Raw genomic sequence first — 21,442 nt, forward strand, 5'->3', positions numbered from 1 at the left:
GGTGTTCATATCGTTGTGGTCCTACTAAAGTTAGACAGGAGGTGGCTGCATGGACGCAGAAGTGATAGCTGACTGTAGTACTGCTGTCCCCAGAGCTTATCCACAGTTGATGACTAGACCAGAGAGTAATGTCTCAAGAAGGTATGCAAAAGAGTTCCAAGTACTGTGCTACATTATCTTTGGGAGGGCTACATCTTTCAGAGATGCAGCTGCAGTAACTTGCTCTCTGGTGGAATAAGCCCTTACTCTCTCCAGACTAAGAATTTGAGCTAGTTGGTAACAAAGGGTAATACAACCTGAAATCTATTCCGTAAGTCCCTGCATCGATGTAGCTTGACGCCTTGATTACTCTGCTGTGGAAAAAAATAGTTCAGTTGTCTTTCCAACATCATTCATTCTTTACAGATAAAAAGCCAAAGCCCTTTGGATGTCTATAGAATGCAACTGTCTCTCTTCATCTGAGGCATGCAGTTTCAGAAAAATACTGGTAAGTGGATGCTCTGACTCATAAGAAACTCAGAATTACTTTAGGAATGAATCTAAGATAGGTTCATAATGAGACTTTTTCTTTACAGAAGGCAGTATATGGTGGGTCTGCCATGAGCACTCCCAGCTCACTAACTCTTCTGGCTGATATTATGGCTACCAGAAAAGCCACCATCATGGACAGATGGGCCACAGAGCATGTGACCAGGGGTTCAAAGGGAGGTTTAGTGAATGACAATAAAACAAAAACTGAGGTCTCGATGAGATGCGAACTTCCCCATTGGTGGAAAGGGCTGACAATCCCCTTAAGAAATCTAGTTGTGACAGGATAAGTGAATATTGTATGGTTATTCACTGGTGGATGCAAAGTGCTGATTGCTGCTAAACGCACTCACAGAAAACTGAGTGCAAGATCCAAAGACTTAAGCGTAAGTACATACTCTAAGATAGCAGGGATCCTGACTGTTTCTGGACACAAATTGCACTGGTGAGCACAAGAGGAGAAACTTCCATTTTGCTTAGTAACGGCTTTTTGTTGTCTTTTCTGTTTTGGTTAAAGATGAATTGTATCCTTTCAGAACACGAGTGCTCTACTTCTGATGCCCATCCAAATACAGGGCTCTGAGTTGAAGCAGTCCCAGACTGGGGTGCTTGAACCTACTTTTGTGCTGCATTAGAAGGCCCAGTAATATGGGGATGTTCAGGGATTGGTGAACTGAAAGTGTCAGCAGATCCATAAAGCAGAACTGTCTCAGCCAGTTGGGCGCAATCAGGATGACTTGAGCTTTTCCTTGGTGGATCTTTCACGGAACCTGTGGCATCAATGAGATGGGAAAAAGACACACCACAGGCAACCCTTCCATGCCACCTGTAGGGTATCTCCCATCAATACCTTGCTCAGGGCTGCTCTTGAGCAGTACCAAAGAAGTTCTCCTGTGCTCCCACAAGATGAAAAGATCCTAGGCTGGTGTTCCTGATTTGGCCAAGATGTCATTAAGAACCAAATTGTGGATTTCCCATTCATTATTTACAGAACAATGTCTGCTTGGGCAATTGGCCAGGGAGTTTTGTACCCTTGGTAAATATGCTGCTAATAGGGTTATGTGATGGCTGATTCACCAACCTCAGATGGTGACGGACTCTATGCACAGAAGGAGAGATCTCACTCCCCCTTCCCCTGCTTGTTTATATAAAATACCGTTGTCGCATGATCCAACATTATTTGGACATGTCTGGATCAGATGAATGGGAGGGAGGCATTTCAGGCATGACAAAACACTGGGAGTTCTAGTGCATTGATATGTATTCTGGATTCACATAGGATCCAGATGACTTGTGCCATATGATCACCCTTATGAACATCCCAACCCAGGAGAGAGGGGTTTGTAACAAGGGTTGCTTCAGGAGCTGGAGTGAGGAAAGGGATCTCCACGTGAACCTTCTTTGGTTTTGTCCACCAGATGAGTCAACTTTTGGCAGAACTTTCGATGTTTTATGTTGCCCTTCTCTGATAAGTACACAGAAAGATGCCAGGCTCATTGGCTGTGACAATGAAGTCTGGCAAGTGGCACGATGTGTGCATGAGGCCATATGGCCGAGAAGGGAAATGCAAGTTCTGATTGATGATCTGAGTCCAACAGTGACCTGATATACGAGAATGCTCATGGTCTGAAACTTGAGAGGTAGATACACTCCTGCTGTAGTTGAGTCCAACATCACCCCTATAAAATTAAGGAAACTTGTGGGAGGCAATGTGGACTTTTCATGATTGATGCAGAAACCCATGCAAGGCAGAAGACTGAGCACGACACTGGTTGCCTGCTGGACTTCCTCATAGGAACTACCCATCAGAACCAGTCACTGAGGTAAGGGAAAATTAAATCCCTGTTTTCTCATCCAACCTGCCACTACTGAAAAAACGTTCATAAAGACTCTGGGCACTGTAGCTAGACCAAGGAGAAGGACTCTGAATTGGTAATGCTCACGATCAAAGAGGAACCCAAAGAAACTGCTGTAAGCAGGTGGATGTCTGTGAAAATATGCTTCTTTCACCAAAACAGCTGTGAATCATGTGTTCCCTTCTGAGGGAATTACTGATGCCAAGGATATCATGTGGAATTTTAGGTTTTGAAAGAACCCATTCAGCTGTCTCAGATCAAGAACTGGACTTCATCTCCCATTCTTCTTGGATATCAAGAAAGGAAATAGAATCCCTTCACTTGATGCTGAGGTAGAATCCTTTCTATAGCTCCCCTTAGGAGATCTTGTCCATAGAATCTACTCATGAAAGCAGTCCCTGAAAAGCAACTGGGAAGAGGGGTTGTAGGCTGGAGGTACCAGAAATTCATTTTGGTAACTGCCATGAATCATCTCTAATATCCATTTATCTGTAGTTAGGGTCCTACAGTTTTTGGCAAATTGGGTAATGGGGGCTCCCAATGTCAGATGAGAGGAATAAAAGGGCATCAGTAAAGGACATGTGTCTCGAAAGTCCCATCAAAAGATACTCTTTATTTGGGAGTTAGAGTATGATGTGGTGGTGGATGATGCAAAAGCTGGGTTCCTAGGTCTAAGCCCTCTGGTCTCTTGTGTGGTAACTCCTGAGGACGTTAGTGGTAAAACTGCTAAGGAGGCAGACTTGCCCTATACCCCTGTCTATGGTGTTTTCTCTTAAGAAGAGAGGCATAAATAACCAGGGAGCAAAGCATTGTCCTTGAGATTTTGAGGGAGTGGAGAGATTCAACTATCTTCTCATGGAATAGGTTAACAGTATTGAAAGGCAGATCTTGGATGGTACTCTCCCATCTCGCTAGGAAAACCTGAGGATTGTGACCACGAGTCTCTTCTTATAACAATGGCTGTAGCCACCCCCCTTGATTCACCATCTGCCATGTCCGCCACGGGTTGGAAAGAAGTTCTGGCCACCAATCTGCCCATAACCACTAAGGCTTCAAACTGGGCCCTATTCTCAGTGAGCATGTCCTTAAATTCCAAAAAATTATTATAATTAGTAAAATCATATTTGGCCAATGGGGCCTGATAATTTGAGATCCTGAACTGGAGGGAAATGGAGGAAAAGATCACTCTCCCTAAAAGGTCAAGTTGCTTGTGTCCCTTATCAAAGGGAGTAGCCTTTGGGTGTTGTTGCTTGGACCTACACTGCCTTTCTGCTAGCCAGTGTTGGCAATGCTCTGTGGATGGAGCTCACTGAACACAAATGATGGGCAGTTTTGTTTAAACCCCCCCCCCCCCCCCAAAAAAAAAAAAAAAAAAAAAAAAAAAAAAAAAAACAAAAACCCCATAACCTGACACCACATGTCCCTTCGTAACTAGTTTGGTTACAGAATTTAGCTCCAAAAAGATAAAATTCTGACTACAGTCTATTTACCAGTACTCAGCCCCAAGTCTGAATTTTAGTTTGCAGAGACCTCCCACAAGTCCCATTCAATCTAATGAGATTAGTTTCATTCTAGTATTCAAAATCTAGATTCATTCCAGATGGCAATAATGTCATCCCATAAGATTTTAGAGCTTACTATATTATTCACTGAAAAACAGTAGTGTTTATCCCATAAGATTAATGATGTCCTAAAACTCCAATTTATATTTCAGTCAAAGTTGACATTCAGTAATTCACAAATCACAGGGTATTATCCTCCCCTCCCTAGTATCAACTCAGTTGACCGGAAAAACAAGGTTACTTACTGGTAACTGTTGTTCTTTGAGATGTGTTGCTCATGTCCATTCCAATATAGGTGAGTGCACGCCACTGTGCATGGGTTCCTGAAACTTTTTTCCCTTTAGCAGAACCCGTAGTGTCAGCTCTAGTGTTCCCTGGAGTGTCGCGCACATGCCATTGTATATGAGGCACCGCTGACCCTACAGCCCCTTCTTTCTGCCAACTCCAACAGCGGGGACGGAGGGTGGGTGTGGAATGGACATGAACAACACATCTTGAAGAACAACAGTTACTGGTAAGTAACCTTGTTTTCTCCTTCAAACGCTTGCACATGACCATTCCAATATAGGTGATTAAAAAGCAACACCTTGGAGGTAGGTAGGGGTTACCGGTGAGCTGCCCTCAGCATGGCTCTTCCGAATCCCGCGTCCTCTCTTGCCTGCTGAATGATGGCATAGTGGGACGTGAAGGTGTGTACCGACAACCAGGTGGTGGCTTTGCAGATGTCCTGCAGGGGCACCCTCTCCAGGAAGGCCACAGACGAGGCCTGAGCTCTGGTTGAGTGTGCTGTGATGACACTTGGAAGTGGCACATTCACCTGCTCATAGCAGCACTTGATGCAGGAGGTGATCCACGCAGAGATGCGCTGGATGGAGACAGGTGATCCTTTCATCCGGTCCGCCAATGCGATGAAGAGCTGTGTCGATTTCCGGAACAGCTTTGTCCTGTCAATGTAGTAGGCCAGGGTTCATCTCACGTCCAGTGAGTGCCATCTCCGCTCCTCCTCCAAACTGTGTGGTTTGGGAAAATATGGGGAGGAAAATATCTTGGTTATAATGAAATTGGGAGACCACATTGGGCAGGAAGGCTGGGTGAGGTCTCAACTGCATCTTATCCTTATAGAATACGGTATAAGGGGGCTCAGAGGTCAAAGCTCTAATCTCGGAGACCCTCCTAGCCGAGGTAATGACTACCAGGAAGGCTACCTTCCATGAAAGGATGAGCAGAGGGCATGAAGCCATGGGCTCAAATGAGGGCCCCGTAAGTCTAGAGAGGACCAGGATGAGATCCCAGGGAGGCACCGGGTCGCAGACCTGTGGATATAGCCTCTCTATCCCTTTAAGGAACCTAACTGACATGGAGTGGGAGAACAGGGATCTCCCCTCCATTGGCTGATGGAAGGCCAAGATGGCCACCTGGTGGACCTTCAGGGAGGCCAGCGCCAGACCCTGGAGCTTCAGCTGGAGCAGGTACTCCAGGATCACCTGGATAGGAGAGAGGCTCAGCGGGATACCCCAGGATTCCGCCCAGCAGGTAAACCACCTCCACTTAGCCCGATACACGATCTGTGTTGAAGGTTTTCTGCTGCCCAGCAGAACTTATTGGACCTGCACTGAGCAGGCTCTCTCCCCCTCAGTCAGCCACAGAGCCTCCAGGCCGTGAGGTGCAGGAAGTCCATGTCCGGGTGGAGCAGGTGACCCTGGTCCTGGGAAAGTAGGTCGTGTCGTCTCGGGAGCTCCAAGGGTGGGGTGATCGACAGGTCCATCAGCATACTGAACCAATTTTTGTCAGCCATGTCAGGACGATGATTATCATATCTGCCCCGTCCCTCTTGATTTTCAAGAGGACCTTGGGCAGGAGCGGAATCGGGGGAGAACGTGTACATGAGGGTCCTCTTCCACTCGATGAGGAACGCGTCAGATATTGAGCCCAACTTGAGACCCTGGAGCGAGCAAAACCTCGGGCACTTCTTGTTCCAGGTCGACGTGAACAAGTCTAGTTGCAGAATACCCCACTTGCGGAAGATGGAAGTCACTACCTCCAGGTGCAACGACCAGTCATGGCGGGGTAGAAACGACTTGCTGAGGCGGTCCGCCTCGTCGTTCCTCACCCCCGAGAGGTGAGAGACAGACAAGTGAAAATCGTGCCTCACTGCAAAGTCCCACAGGTGAATGGCTTCCTGGCAGAGGGCCGAGGAGTATGCACCCCCCTGCCTGTTGATATAAAATATGGCTGCAGTGTTGTCCGTCAGCGCTTGTTCCATGCTGCCTGTCAGGAACCTGAGGAACCCTTGCACGCCAGTCTGATGACCCTGAGCTCTTTTACATTTATGTGCAGGTGCCTCTCCTCCCCCATCCAGAGTCCCTGAGTGCCCAGGTTGGCGCTGATGTGGGCTCCCCACCCCACATCTGAGGCATCGGACATCGGGGTGACCGACAGGGCCAGATCCCTGAAAGGGATGTCCCTCAACATTGCTTTGGGGGTCCTCCACCAGTTCAGGGAGGCTAGGACTGACGGGGGAACCGTGACCACCCTGTTCAAGGGATGTCTGCTCAGCACATACACCAAGGCCAACCATGCTTGTAGTGGCCTGAGTTTGAGGCGAGCTAGTCGCACTACATACGTGCAGGCTGCCACGTGTCCTAACAGCTGTAGGCAGTGCCTGACTGTCGTCATGGGGCACCTGTGCAGCTGGGTGATAATCGCAGCCATAACCTCAAACCGAGGTTGCGGGAGAAAGGCTCTGGCCTAGGAAGTATCCAGGATGGCCCCAATGAACTCTATGCACTGCACCGGGGATAGACTCGATTTCTGCTCGTTTATGAGCTGACCCAACCTGCTGCATGTGGCACAGGTGAGGGTCACACGGTCCTGTACGCGGGACCGGGACCTGGACCTGCCCTTTATTAGCCAGTTGTTCAAGATGGGGAAAATCTGCACACCTCTGCGCCTCAGGTGGGCAGCCACTACCACCATACACTTGGTGAAAACCCTGGGGGCCGACGAGAGGCCAAAGGGAGGGCTGCAAATTGATAATGGGAACCAGCCACCATAAATCAAAGGAAGCACCTGTGGCTGGGATGGATAGATACATGGAAGTATGCATCCTTCAGGTCCAGGGCAGCATACCAATCTCCTGGATCCAAAGAAGGGATAATGGAGGCTAGGGAGACCATGTGAAACCTGAATTGCTTGATGTATTTGTTTAGATGGCACAGGTCTAATATGGGCCTCAGACCCTCCTTCACCTTGGGGATGAGGAAGTATCTGGAATAGAATCCTCTCCCTTTTTCATTTTGGGGAACCATTTCCACCGCCACCAGATTGAGGAGGGTGATTACCTCCTGCAAAAGGAGTTGCTCGTGAGAGGGGTCCGTGAAGAGGGATGGGGGGGAGAAGTGTGAGGGGGATGTGAACTGCAGGGCATATCTCCGGAGAACTATTCCGAGGACTCAACAGTCTGATGTAATGTTTGCCCATTCCCTGTAGAAGGGCCTTAGTCTGTCCAAGAAAGGACGGGGCGGATCCAGCGAGACGGTAGGGGTGCCACCCTCGGGCGCACCATCAAAATTGCCCCCTTATTGCCCGAGCTTTTGGGGGGCCCTTGCTGGGAGGCGGGGGACAAGCCAAGAGGCCGGTTTCGCCTTCCTAACCACCTGTTTCTGTCCCTGCCCCTATTGGGCTGAAAGGGCCTAGGCGGTGGTCTAGGTTGTTGCTGAACCTGGGGCCTCGACTGCCGCCTAGAAGCCTGGGGCGTATACAGGCCCAAGGAGCGTGGCCCTTGAGTCTTTAAGGCCATGCAGCTTCGTGTCAGTTTTCTTTGAAAACAGGCTCGACCTGTCAAAGGGGAGGTCCTGAATCGACTGCTGCATCTCCTGGGAGAGTCCCAAGGATTGCAGCCACGAGCACTGCCTCATGGCAGAGGCCTTAGCCCTGCTCGCCGAGTCTGCAGCGTCACTGACGGTTTAAAGCGCCACCCTAGCTACTGTGATCCCCTCGTTGAGGACCGTGGTGAAGTCCACTGCCTGGTCTCGGGGCAACGCCTCCGCAAACTGCCTGAGGGAGTCCCAGAGGTTAAAGTTATACCTGCCCAGCAGGGCCTGATGGTTTGAAATTCTAAACTGCAGTGCCACAGTCAAATAAACCTCTCCCCCAAACAAGTCCAGTTTTTTGTTGTCCTTGTTTCTGGGAGTGGACCCTTGATACCCATCTGTCCCACTGATTGGTTGCATCCACCACCAGGGTTCCCGGGGCCAGGTGTGTAAAAAGGAACTCAAACCCCTCCACCGGGACATAGTATTTTTTCTCAGCCCCCTTGGATGTAGGAGCACCCGAGGCGGGGGTTTGCCACAGGGCCTTGGCAAGTTTAAGGACCCTGTCATGAACTGGCAGGGCTACCCTTGATGGGCCCTCTGCCCTCAGTACATTGAAGAGGGTATCCTCTGCCTCTATTAGTTCCTTGACCTCAAGGTTTAAGTTACAGGCCACCCTTTTAAGCAGCACCTGGTGTTCCCTGAAGTCTCTCAGTGGTGCCATGTGGTCCCTGGAGGCTGCTTCATCTGGGAAGGAGGAGGATGACTGCAGCCGCTTGTCCCCCTAGAAACAGGGTACCCCCGTGGACGGTCCCTCCCCTGGGTCCTAGGAATGGCCTTTACGGTCTTTCTCCAGTGCGAGGGGCACTGACTGGACCCCTGATGATGGGATGGACACTGTCCCGTTCCATATGAATCCCCCATGGGCCTCAATAAGGCCATTGCCATTGACCCTGGGGCCAACCTGGGGCTGGCATCGGCACCGGCTGAGGAGCCTCCCAGTCCCCCGTACTAATGGTGTCAGCTGGTCCACCGAGCGTCCTTGCTTTTTCGGGATCTGGAGCCACCGGAGCAGTGGTGCCGAGCTCGCCTCCAGCCCTTGGTGCCGCTCTGAGATGCTGGACGAGGATCACCTCCGCCTCCTTTGAACGGTGTCGACGAGAGGAGGCATGCTCCAAAGAGTCTGATGAGGATGCTCGTCGCTTCTGCACCGACGACTTCCAGTGCCGCTTGCCTCTAGGGGAACAGGAGCGGTGCCGTTGGGAGCCTCGCGGTGCCGAATCAGACTCCGAAGACCGGGATCTGCATCGTGCCAGGATGGTCGAGCCCTTCGGTGCTGGCCTCGCTACCGGTGACCAGGTCCGGTGTCGCCTGGTCGTGGACGAACAGCTCAGTACTGGGGACTGGGAACGCGAACTGTCCCTGTGCCGTGAGGTGGCCCTTGAGTGGCGCCGCCTTGTCCATGTTGCCTCCGGCATCAGGGACCGACCTCGGTACCGCAGGGAGGATCTGCTCAACGAGTTGGACTCGGAGCTGCTGAGAGGGGAGCCTCCATGCCCTACCCTCGGTGACCGTCCGGCGGGAGATTTTTCCACCCCTACCGGTGGTCTCAACCAACCTTCGGGGGGACCCAGCGCAGGCTTGCCCCGGGACACCGGCCCTCTCTCCCTCAGTGGAGGGGGGGGCGGAGGCGTGGGCAAGGCCATCTGGGCTCTTTCTGCTTGACAAGCCTCCGGTGTCGACGGCACCTGCAGGGGCACTCCCCCACTTCCAGAACGCTCCCTGCTCGGAGATGCAGGCACCAGAGCAAGCTCTACGGGCCGTGGCTGGTGCACCTCCGCACTCAACCCCACCTGTACCGGTGGCACAGGGGAGTATGCGCACTCCATGCACTACCACTTCTTTTTCTTTGGCACCAGAGATGACTTTCTGCGCCGAGTAGACTCCGGTGCCGGTGGTGCACTCTGCACCGAGGAGACGCTCAGTGCAGAGGTGGATCGAGGCGGCTCGGAGGCCGGGCGGAGCGCCGCTTCCCTCAGGATGGCTTTCAGCCAAATGTCCCGGTCTTTCTGGGTCCTTGGCTTGAAAGTCTTGCAAATTTTACATTTTTCCCTCTGGTGCTGCTCTCCCAGGCACTTGAGGCAGCGATCCTGAGGGTCACTAAGCAGAAAAGCCTTGCCGCAGGAGCCGCAAGGCTTAAAGCCAGGTGACCCGGGAATGGCCCGGCCACCCTAAGCCCTTGAGGGCTTCTATTCTATTCCTAAACTACTCTACTTAACAGTACTTAACACTTAATTAACTATGCAACAACAATGAAGTTCAACAAGGGGAATGGTACTTGCGAGAAGCAAGGGACGTTCCAGCAACTGTCACGGGCAGAAAGAAGGAACTGAGGGGCTGTAGGGTCGGTGGTGCCTCATATACTGCGGCATGCGTGTGGCACTTCAGGGGGCACCAAAGCTGACCCTATGAGGTCTGCTAAAGTGAAAAAAGTTCCGGGAACCTGTGCAGGGCGGCGTGCACTCACCTATATTGGAACGGACATGAGCAAGCACTCGAAGGAGAAAAAAGAATCTATTCTACCCTGGATGCTGATGGTGATAAAATTGTGTCTATGAAGGACAAATGATACCAGATGTCCCATTTATCGTTTCTGAACGACCAACCACAATGTAAAGAGGAAAAAATAGTCTTTTTCATAGTATAGTGTAAGATGTAGCTCTAGCTGCATCACAGAATATTTACACAGCCGTAAGTATTGTGGTACATAATTCTGGACGCACTGCATGCTGAAAAAGCACATACTTCAATGAAGAAATATGTGAAACTCTCAAAGGGCTGTGTGCTGTACTTTTTCTCCTCCTACAATACCACTTGGAAACGTCTTTGCTGTTTTAAAGCAATAATGCTTAACCTAACCCATATTACTTTGACGAGAATACCCAATACCCCTCCATCCATTCCCACCAACTTATGCTATATTCTTCATAGAAAAGGACAACTCAAAGTTTTTGTGAATGAGATTAAATTAGTGCAAATCCTGAAAAACACTGGGATGAAATAGTATGTACACAAACTACAGGGAACCTTATCTCTTGATATTTATCTTAACCAATGTGGTAAGGGACATCCCATAAGTGGCAAAGTCACCATTAATTTTCCCATCTCTAAATACTGAACATACCAAAGGAAATTAGCCATAGTGTAGTTCATAAACAAAATATTCCTCACTACATATGCCTTATTAATTAATTAATTATTAGAATATGCAGAAATAAATTTCTTTAATACACAATTAAATTTCATTTGCAAGTTGCATTGATGAATTACTAGTGAAGTACATGTGTAAAGTATAAGTGTGTTAATAGAAGAAGAGGCCACAAGTTACTAAAAATATCAAACTATCCTATTTAAAAAAATGTGGATAACATTTCCTGGCCAAGTTTCAAGTGCTGCTACTCATCTTAACATAAGTACTCTAATAATCTGGCTCACATATGCAGAGTTAATTTAAAATCAAATACCGTAAATAAGATTTTTCACCCATATTACTAACAAAAGCTTAGAGGTATTAGAACTCAAAAGAATTTAAAAAATCCATTTACCTTTCACTGTGTATGCTGTTTACCTTTCTATCTCAGTACAGAGAATTAAACTCAATGTAATTATTTCATTTTCAAGTTCTACAAAATCTGAATAGCAAACAAGGGAAATGTTTGTTTAAAAATAACTTTCTACTGACATTTTTAAAAAAAGAAAGGAGATTTGTTTTTTCCTCTACAAAGTGTTAGTTTTGAGCTATAGTTGAGCTGACCACATCCCTTTTACTGAAAATATGGTAACAGCAAAGTTTAAACTAGCCTCTTGAAGTTTATCCTTTGGGAGGTCTGTGAGGAGAAATACAAGCTAAGAAACCAATTACCTGCATCAGTTTCCTTGAGAGCTCATTAGTGAGAAATTCTTCTTCCTTTTCATAGTTTACTGCAAGTGTCTCTTTCTCCTTTTGCAGAGCTTGAATCTTCTTAAATAGAGTATTACTGATGAACTCCTCTTCCTGCTCTGCCCTTGCTTGCTGTGAAAAAAAGACATTGCAAAAAACTGGAAGTTTCCATTTTGAAAGTTACAGCTATTTCTCTTTGTTCTTAGAGTATTTATTTAAAAAATCTTTTCATCTGTTGCCCACACCTCAAAAGTACAGTATGCAGGTTAGTAAACACCATTAACTTTACTGAAACTCTGCCCCCATAGTGGCATGTGTTCCTTTCTTTGTTTCCTTTGTATCAAGTTTGGAAGACATGTAATTTTGGATCAAAGTATTTCCCCCCTACATTAAGAAATGTCCAGCCTATAACTGGCAACAATTAAACTTTAAAAAACAAACAAAAAACCACTATTGGTTGGGCGTGACCATCATCCCAACCTTTCAGATTTTCTCCTTCCCAGATTGATTTTTTCAACCTTAACTAGAGATAAACAAGGTGGGGTTTTTAAAATTCATTAAATCATTTTGAAGTACCCCCTTCTCCAGAACTCCATAGGACAGAGGTTGGCTGCCACCTATTCCTCTATTCAAGGAATTCTCTCTCCTGGAGAGAATCCCTAAATTTTACCAGAAGGAAGCAAAATTTACCCTTAATCTCCCCTTGGAGGTTAGGTACTATACCACAGGAGATCAGCCCCTCAAACTCCTCCATCCCCTGGGTCCTTCCTGCAGAGTTTAGATCTTCCTAACACTTCTTGCCAATATTAGAAGTTCTGCAGGGACATTACAAACCTGCCTGCTGCATACTTTCGAAGTCCACACAGATCATTATCTACATGCAAACTGAAGTTCATAGCTAAATAATAAAACTGCCAACCTCATACTGCCAAAAATATATCACACCTAACTAAAACCAACAGAATAAAAACAAATTTAGAATTATAGGGCAAGTTTTTTTTTTTGTTTTTTTTTAAGAAATAAGTCAAATACAGTATCAAAAAGTTATCAAGAAAGTTTAAAGACCTATTTTTTTAACTCCAATATCATTCTCCATTTTGCCCCCAAACTTATAGAGAAAAAAAAAATCTACCCTGGACTAACATGCAGCATATAAAGTTTTAGGCAGATCAGTTTCAGTTTGGCAGGGGTGAAAAGAGATGGTTAAAAATCCAAGAACCAAAAGTATAAAGGGAAATTAGCTTGAAACTTAACTGCAACTCTGTAACAAAAATCCTTCAGGTAAAACCTAACAGTGCACAACATATATTGCAAGTTCAATAAACGTGCAACAGAAAGTTCCCAGAAGACTTAATACAATAATATGTCATTCTTATCTATTTGGGGAAAAAGCAATATTCTCCAAAGATATCTATTTTATTAGGAAACAGTTGACATGTTTACAGTCTACAGTGAAAGCTGTTCAGAGTCCTCTTCTTTTAAATGCACAAGACTCTCACTATATAAGACATATCACCCTGGCAAAACAGTTTGGTACAACTGAAATACTCATGTTTCATCTACAGCGTCACAGAAGTGCTATATTCAAACAAGGTCTGGAGCCCCTATCATTAGTAAGAATGTGTCTGCGTGTCACATCAGGAAATTACAAACCCAGTTTATAAAGGTCAACAAGCTCTTGAACAAATGTTACATTAAGTTAGCCATCTTCAGGATGAAAGTGAACAACATCAGAGACCTGATATTTCAATAACAACAACAGCCAAAAGAAAAGAAGCTTTAAAAAGGAATTTAAATAAGGCAAGCATTCACAACCTCTAGACTATAACTTGAACACAATGAAGTTCAGGACAGAGAACAAATACATATGGTTAAAGGTCTATTATCCTTGACTCCTTCGCAGCACAGACGGGTTCTTAAACCCATTCCCTTCATTGCCAGTGACACACCATTTCTGTTAGTGTTTGCTTTTCAGTGCTGAAAAGACGTCACACAGAAAAAGACAATCCTAGACCAAGTCTGCCTTTAAAAGGTCTAAAATTAAACAAAAGCAAGCACTTGGTATTGAGTGAGAGACCAGATAATTAAGTGACTGACACACTTAAGTCAAAGTACTAATAGTAAAAGTTTAACTGCTATAGTAATTAATTTTAATACATGGGAATGCAGATCTATGTTACTTGAGAATCTGCGTTTAAACACATGCCAATTGTGAAACTAGATAAATATGGTATTGTTATTGGAACATGCTACGAAAGGATGCCAATCCCCCACTGCCATATTTTCTAATCCCATATATTCCCTTTCTTATAGAAAGCCTCCCTTTTACCTGTAAACTTGGCCCAAAGTAATAAATGAATACTTTAAAACAACTGAGTTCAGGTATCTAATGTTGGGTCCTACTGGGCTAATTGCTTTAATGTTGTCTAAAATTCTGAATGAAACCCTGAATGTTATTGCATTTTCACCACCAGCATTTAAACCAAAACACTCATTCCATAATCAGATTTCTCTACGCAGACTATAGCCTGGTTTTTTTGCAGTATAGAGACACAGCTCAAGCCCAAATCCCCAGACTCATGTCTGGATATTCTGCCAACCCTATCCCACAATCCCCAGGGGACAATGTTTCTCAGCCCTTCTATCCCCAAAGTACCCACTTGATTGCCAGGAACTGGACACATCCTTGCTTCCTAGGCTGACTGCTAAACTAGAAACAGTTAACCAGTTTCTGCGTTACACAAAGTCCTACTCCAAGCACACTGTTAGATGGCCACAAAAACACAGACAGACTCTGGTTAATCTCTGGTGCGAGGTGAGCAAGATGTTTGACTTCAACAAGTGTACCAGAGATGACCATCTGTACCAGGAAATAGGAGCACTAGAGATCCCCAGACTGCTGATTGGTGTGGATAGCAAATTAAGCAGTTCAAGAGTAACTACTGCAAAGTCAGAGGAATGAGAAACAGACCTCTGGAAGCTCCCCACCTACTTGCCTCTTCTGCAGTCTATCCGGGTGCTGGACACTGCACAGAGCAGAGGCTTACAATGGTGTGTGACAATCTACTGAGCAGGGATGGCATGGCAGTACCAGAAAAGAGCCAGCAGCTGCCAGATCAAGCTCAGGAAGTGACTTGGGGCTCATGCCACTCCCTGAGGAGGCTTTGTGGCTGGAGCCCCTATAGCACATCCAAGGTCCATACTCAAGAGCTGTTTGAGGATGCCCTGTGGGAGCAACTCACAGCAGAAAAAGCAGCAGCACTGGGGCATGGTAAGTTTCTGCCTCTATGTTAGTTATTATTAACATGCATGTAAGACAAATTTCTGGCTTATGACCCAAAGAAATTACTACAAGCTGAGGGTTACAGTGTGTATCTGCTAATGGCAGAACACATGCCAGAGTCATGGCATCACCCACCCACATGGAATTCAAAAAAAGGTATCAGAAAACAAAATCAAGGAAGTTAAATAAGCATTTTACTGGAATTTTTACTGGATACTCACATTGATGCAACATAGTGGGTGTTAAAATTTAGAGCTTACACTGCTGTCCAATAGTGATAGTACTCTGTACTATACAACCTATCCATGATGGACCATGCTGAGCCACCTGTCCAATTACTCTAAATTGTACTCAGGAGGGTAGGAGACAGCTGCAGTCCATGGGCACTGAAATGTAAACACAAGCTACACTGGGGTCACTGCAAGAATGCAGGGAGTTTTCATGGAGGCTGCAATACATCTACAAGCTAGCTCAGCATAGTGATGAATGATTCACCAATGAATTTTCACCAAGTTCTGTTTTATGATCGCTGCAAACTTTTCCCTAAGGCACATTTCACACATGGTCACATTTCAGGACAGGGTATGCTTATCAGGGCCTCCTCCGTAGGTCACCAGCCCCTGCAGTCAGTGATGGGAGGGTCAATCACCATAAGCCTACCTAAGCTTTTTAGTATACATGCCTGGCCTACCCCCCAGCAACCCAGAACAGAAAATCTCTTTGCCATTCACGAATCTTCAGAACTGTTTTGTCATCCACAAAGTGGAATGACTGACTAAAAGGACTGTAAAACCATTGGTAACAACCAGCAAGAGGCACCATCCCACCTCCTTTCCCCCCCCAATAAGGGCACAGTGGTCTGGAATATATCAGTTATTTAAATTGAGTTTTTAAATTGGACTTAGCACAAATGTCAGAAGGCTTTCTGATCTGCTCAAGACTCAGAAGCATCTGAGGGGCAGCTGAGAAATGAATTATTTTTCTCATAATATAATGAAACCCCATGAATAAAAAGTATCATTTTTGACCTTGAAATTCCACAGCCACTTTTGACGCAGATGTCAAACGTTTTTTTGAAATATTCAGACAATAACGCACTATTTCATTTGTGTCTTGGCAGGCTCATCTACGGCTGCAGGGCAACCACAGTCAACCAGGATCTTTGAGGGGGTGCACTCTTATGCACTGATACAGGAGGAAGTTGGTACATGAAGAATTAGTGGTGGAGATCCTAGATAAAGCCATCTAGCAGCAGCAATGCCCATGGGTGAAGTATGAAGGCCACGTTCACAGAGAGGCTTCACAGCATGAGGAGAGATTGGCAGTGCAGTTTCTGTGGTGCTCCTGGGAGGAAGATAGAGCACAGCAGAAAAAACCTCTTTGAGGGGCTTCTTTTTCTCATGACAGCAACACTGCAGGCTTCAGCCTCAGCTCCATCTGCACCTCCTGCACCAGCACCACACCTTGAGCCCCCACCACACTACCATGTCCTGCAAACTAGGCATCCTTTGGATAATTCTGTGGCTGGGTAGTCCAGACCCCAAGGAATGAACACTAGGTGGAACGGATAAATGTACCTTTGTAGCTGGGAGGTGTGGCCTCCCTCTGAGATGGACACAGTGGGAGAGCCAAACCCCTCCCGGGGGTAGGAACCCAGGAAGGCAAAACCTGACTGGAAGCAGGTGGGCGGGGCTAGGCCTTTAAAACCCAGCCTGTTCACTCAGCAGGGGCCAGCGACCAACAGAGGAGGACGCTCTCCCTGGGTGCTCGAGCCTAAGGCCACGCCCAACATCAACTCGGAGAAGAAGCTGCTGGATCTACCCATGGCGTGGGACCCTGTGGATCCAGAGGAGCTGCTTGAATCGTACGAGTGGAGGGAGACCCCAGATCCTACGACCTGGAGGAAGGCCTGCCCAACCTGCCTACTGCCTGGGACCCTGAGGACCTGCCCTCCGCAGAGGACCCCGCAGTTTCCGGATCTGCTGCCGGTTGATGGTGAGGGACCCGTAGGACTCCCGCACGCCATCTACCCCAGCAACCCAGAGGGAGACGACTAGCCCCAGGTACTCTAGGGAGAGGGTAGGAGGAAGAAGCCCAGGGAAGCCGACTACAGTCTAGCTGAGCTGACACTCGCTGTGAGTCAGCGCATTTTGGCCAGAGCCCTGCTGACGCAGTGACGGGACAGCCCGTTGCTGACAGTGCCCTGGGCTGGGATGCAGTGGAGACGGGTGAGCCTGCATCCCCTTCCCTACCCCGACCTGGGGTGAATGCTCCGTTGAGCGCCAGAGCCTGTCCCTTACTGCATGCTACGCTCTCCTGAAGGTGGAGTTTAGACTACTTACTCCCCCTGCTATGGGCTAGAGAGTGGTGTCCCTCTGCCCTGTCCTGCCCAAGGGCCAGGGCCTTGGACCATTTCCTCACTCGCTTGGGCCATGACTGCTGCTCGCCCTGCCAAGGGCTAGAGCCTGTGCTAGCCGGCCTACCCTCCAGAGAGGCTAGGCGATAGACTGTTCCCTCACCCAGCTGAGTGCTGTCTCCCGCTGCTGTCCCATCCCAGGCTGAGGGCCGGACCATAGATGGCTGGCATGCCCCATAGGGGAAGAGGCTATTCTCCAAGGAGCGGCCTAAACCAAGGCTCGCCTTACTGAGGGCTGGAGGCAGCCCCTTTAATTCGGACTCCCCAAAGGGCTTAGGCATAGAGAGGGGTGGCCTCCCTCTGAGATTGACGCAGAGGGAGAGCCCCCGGCACCGCCCCCTACCGGGGATCTTCTACAAACCTATTCATCACTTTACTCCACTGCAGCAGCCAGTGTGCACAAAACACACTAAAAGGGCCAAAGAAAACAGAAGGTAAGGGGACACCTAGAATTAAACTGAAGTGTTTTATATGTACTGTGCACTGTTTTTTGCAAAACGAAATTCTGTCTTGTAACTTTGATGGCAAAGGCCTGGCTATCAGTTTTTTAATATTGTCAGTTTTTAATAAATGCATGTCTAGAAATTAAGAGTTTTGTTTGGCACAGATCATGAGAATAGTTCATTACCTTTACTAAAACTGAATTCCATAAAAGCAACCCATCAAATGTGGGTTGAAGCACATGCCCATTTTACAGAATAAAGATAAAAAATGCTTATAACACAATAAATCTATCATATCCATAAGAACCAGCACCTCTGGCAGGAAGTATGAATGGGATCCATTGCCCCAACCCAACCAGGTAGTGCTTCAGTCACTATTCAATCACTATTCCCACATATATACACACCTTCAAACATGTGCCATTCTTTTCTTCATCTATGAGGCCATACAAGCCCACAATATGGGCACACAAAGCATTCCTGATTTCCACTGCATATGTGGATCCTGCTCCAGTTATGTCAGGTGTACTTTCTGGTTGTGTGTATTGGTTCTGCAATCCAGCAGTGTCCTGATTAAGTGGCTCTCCTGTATCCTCACAGACATTGTGTGGAGCACAGCAGTCGACAATAATGAAGACAGCATTGAGAACACTAGCACCAAATGGTTCTGCAAACTGTGCCAGTGAGATTTCAATCTTCCAAATCCATATTCAACCTCCATTCTATAGCAACTCAAGGTATAATTAAACCTTCTTTTTCTAGGACTTCTGAGATCAGTGTATGGATTCACAAGCCATGGTAAAAGAGTAAAAAAAAAAAAAAAAAAAAAAAGTTAAAAGTCCCCTAGAATAACACTGGGGACAGTTAAACCATTTATAACAAGGTCATTTGGTGGAAACAACTTCCCAGACTGTCTATGAAGATTAAGCCTGATCTGTTGATAACACTGACATCATGCATTTTTGCCAGTCCAGCCCACATTAGTGTTCATGGATCGGCCTCTGTGGTCAACCAGGGCCTGCATAATGATGGAGTAATACCCTTTGCAATTTATTAATACATATGCTCCTTGAGGAGAGCAAACTATAGGCACAAGTCTTATTGATGGAGTGCAGTTTGGTAAGCCCATTTTTCGAAACCAGAGGTATTGCTTATAACCATCAACTTGGGTAAATCACAGTCCTTACTGCCTCGAACTTCCACCACCTCAACCCCCATAGCTGAATTGGCAGCACCAAACTAATTAACCAACTAGGCCTTTGAATATGCTAAAATTGTGGATGCTATCCACTGAATAATCCTTTTGGCTTAAGAGGCTTTGTTCAAGAAGCAGGCAGCTAAGCTCAGACTGTCAAAATTCTGATGAGTGATTGACCCTTGTACTATATTCCTTCTGAATGGAAAGCAGATGGGAGGGCTTTTGTATCCTGTCGAGATCAACTCTGTAGCCTTCTGTCCCTTCACTCTGCCCCCACACGAGTCCCTGAAATATATGGAATATGGTCTTGTTTCCTCTGAAGAAGGACAAGTTCAATTGCTCCTATTTGTAGAAGATCCAGGATGGCTGTATGCATGCCCTGACTCTTCCTCTTCATCAAGCAGAAGCACTTAAGCTTGAGAGATTTTTTTTAAAATAAGTTGAGAGAGTCTATACTTGCAATACTGTCCCACCCATGTTGGCACAGCTTGTGAAAACATGCAAGAGATACTTACGGTGTTAGATGACAATTCTGTTTATTTATTCTTGTTGGCCTGATGCCCCCAATAATTTTCATGCCCAAAGGAGGAAGCTGAAATTATGCCTGCCTGGACTTGGCTGTCTGTAGGGCCTGCACTGAGAATGCCACTCTTTCAGGTAAAAGTCTTCCCCAGTTGGAAACATGTCCTTGACACCAGGAAAAAAGTAATTTATTTTTGGTAATGACACCAGGATAAATTCTGATTGGTGCATACCAAGGAATGGTGTAGAATATAGACTCCTTATAGAATGGAGGCCAGGAGGGGACATGTAGGATGGAAAGAAAGAAATGGTGGGCCAAGAAGTCCCTCACTGCCTCCCAGTTCTTCCACATCTGGACTGCTGTCCCTGTCTCTCTTATCGCTCCATAATCATCTGCTGGGGAAAGGTGGCAGAAATAGTAGTGAGGCATGGCAATATGTAACAGAAGCTGGGAGCAATGACAGGACATTAAGATCTGGTGACCCACTGTGACAGGTGGGAATGACAGCCCAATAGCTAAGACGTGGCAACCTGCAACAGCAACGGAGGATGACAGCCCAATACTTTCCCAGTATTTTAGGTGTGGCACAAAATCTCTATCCTTCTACTACATACTCACAGGGAGTATGAGGAGGATTATATAACTATAGCTTGTTTAAGGGATCTGGAGACTTCCTAGCTGTAGTCCACAACACTCAGTACACTTCTCTTGAAAGTCTATTCTCAGTGGTTTGTCTTTATTTGTTTGCTGTTGGCCTTCCTCCCCGAACAAGGGGGTTCAGTGTATGTATGCCTATGGTATGGTCTTTTTTGCATTGATCTGCCATTCTGCACTCTGCAAAGGTGAGCAGGGAAAGAATTGATGGATTATCCTGTGCTGCATTTCATGAAGGTGGGCAGGGAAAAACTGCTCCTAACTTGACACCAAAAAAGCACCACTACCAGATATTCAACATCAGATGAATTAGCATTTTAATTTATTTCTGTTTGTAATTCAGAAATGATTTTAGCAGCTGACATTTATGCTTGATGCTATCTGAAAACAGGGTGTCAAGCTTCACACTGTATATGCTGCAGTATTAGTTTCTCATGTCAATGGTTCTCAAGATCAGTGTTGGCATCAGGTTTGGAAAAGTGTTATGTGACATAACATGCCAAAACTGAAGTTCTTAAGGAACTGCAATAGAGGAATGAAAAGACATGACAATGTGAATTTACTTACAGCTGCAATGGTATTAAAAAACAGTCAATGGATCCAAACAAAGCTGACTGTAATAAAAAAGTTGACCAATAAACACAAATAAAGTAACAAATTTAGATTACAAATGTAACCAGGAATTAACATTAGTTCAGGAATTTTTAAAGAGTTTACAATGTACTTTGTATTTGTTTGCATGAACTGTGAGCTCTCTGGGGCAGGCACTGTTTTCATCATATGTATGTACACACTACACTAGCACAGTGGTGACCTGATCCCCAATTGGGGCCCATATGCACAAAAAGAAATTAAAAAGCTAGAATGATAAACGTTATGAATGCTTTAAGAGTTCAAGAGATACCAAATATGAGCGAATTGTTTCATACAAAGTGATTATTCCGTTTGTTTTAAGTAAAGGCTATTAGCCCACATCAGACTATAAAATTTCACATGGTGTGATAAATCAGCTTAAAAGTTAAACAAAATAAATCTGAACTTGGGAGAAATTTTGTTTTCCCTAAGACAACACTAATTTAAAAGGTGGTACGAAAGATTGTCTGCCATTGGAGACCTTTCCAAGGGTATAACACCTATGAATGTTGAACAGTTCAGAATTAAAATTAATTTACCTTCTTAGGATTTCTATACATACCTACAGGTTAGACCCTTTCTAGAGTGTTATTG

General features: G+C 46.2%; 1 protein-coding gene across 1 annotated transcript in view; it reads right to left on the bottom strand.

Moving 5' to 3' along the window:
• Positions 1-21,442, bottom strand: part of CCDC6 (coiled-coil domain containing 6) — a 78,877-nt gene that overhangs the window by 38,781 nt on the left and 18,654 nt on the right. Inside the window, exon 2 of the mRNA XM_067552567.1 lies at positions 11,681-11,830. Coding sequence (XP_067408668.1) covers positions 11,681-11,830 — 150 coding nt within the window. The remainder of the gene's footprint in view (positions 1-11,680; positions 11,831-21,442) is intronic.

The sequence above is a fragment of the Emydura macquarii genome, unplaced genomic scaffold, assembly GCF_026122565.2.
Source record: "Emydura macquarii macquarii isolate MOO-44397 ecotype Brisbane River unplaced genomic scaffold, CSIRO-AGI_Emac_v2 contig_1390, whole genome shotgun sequence".
Lineage (NCBI taxonomy): Eukaryota > Metazoa > Chordata > Testudines > Chelidae > Emydura > Emydura macquarii.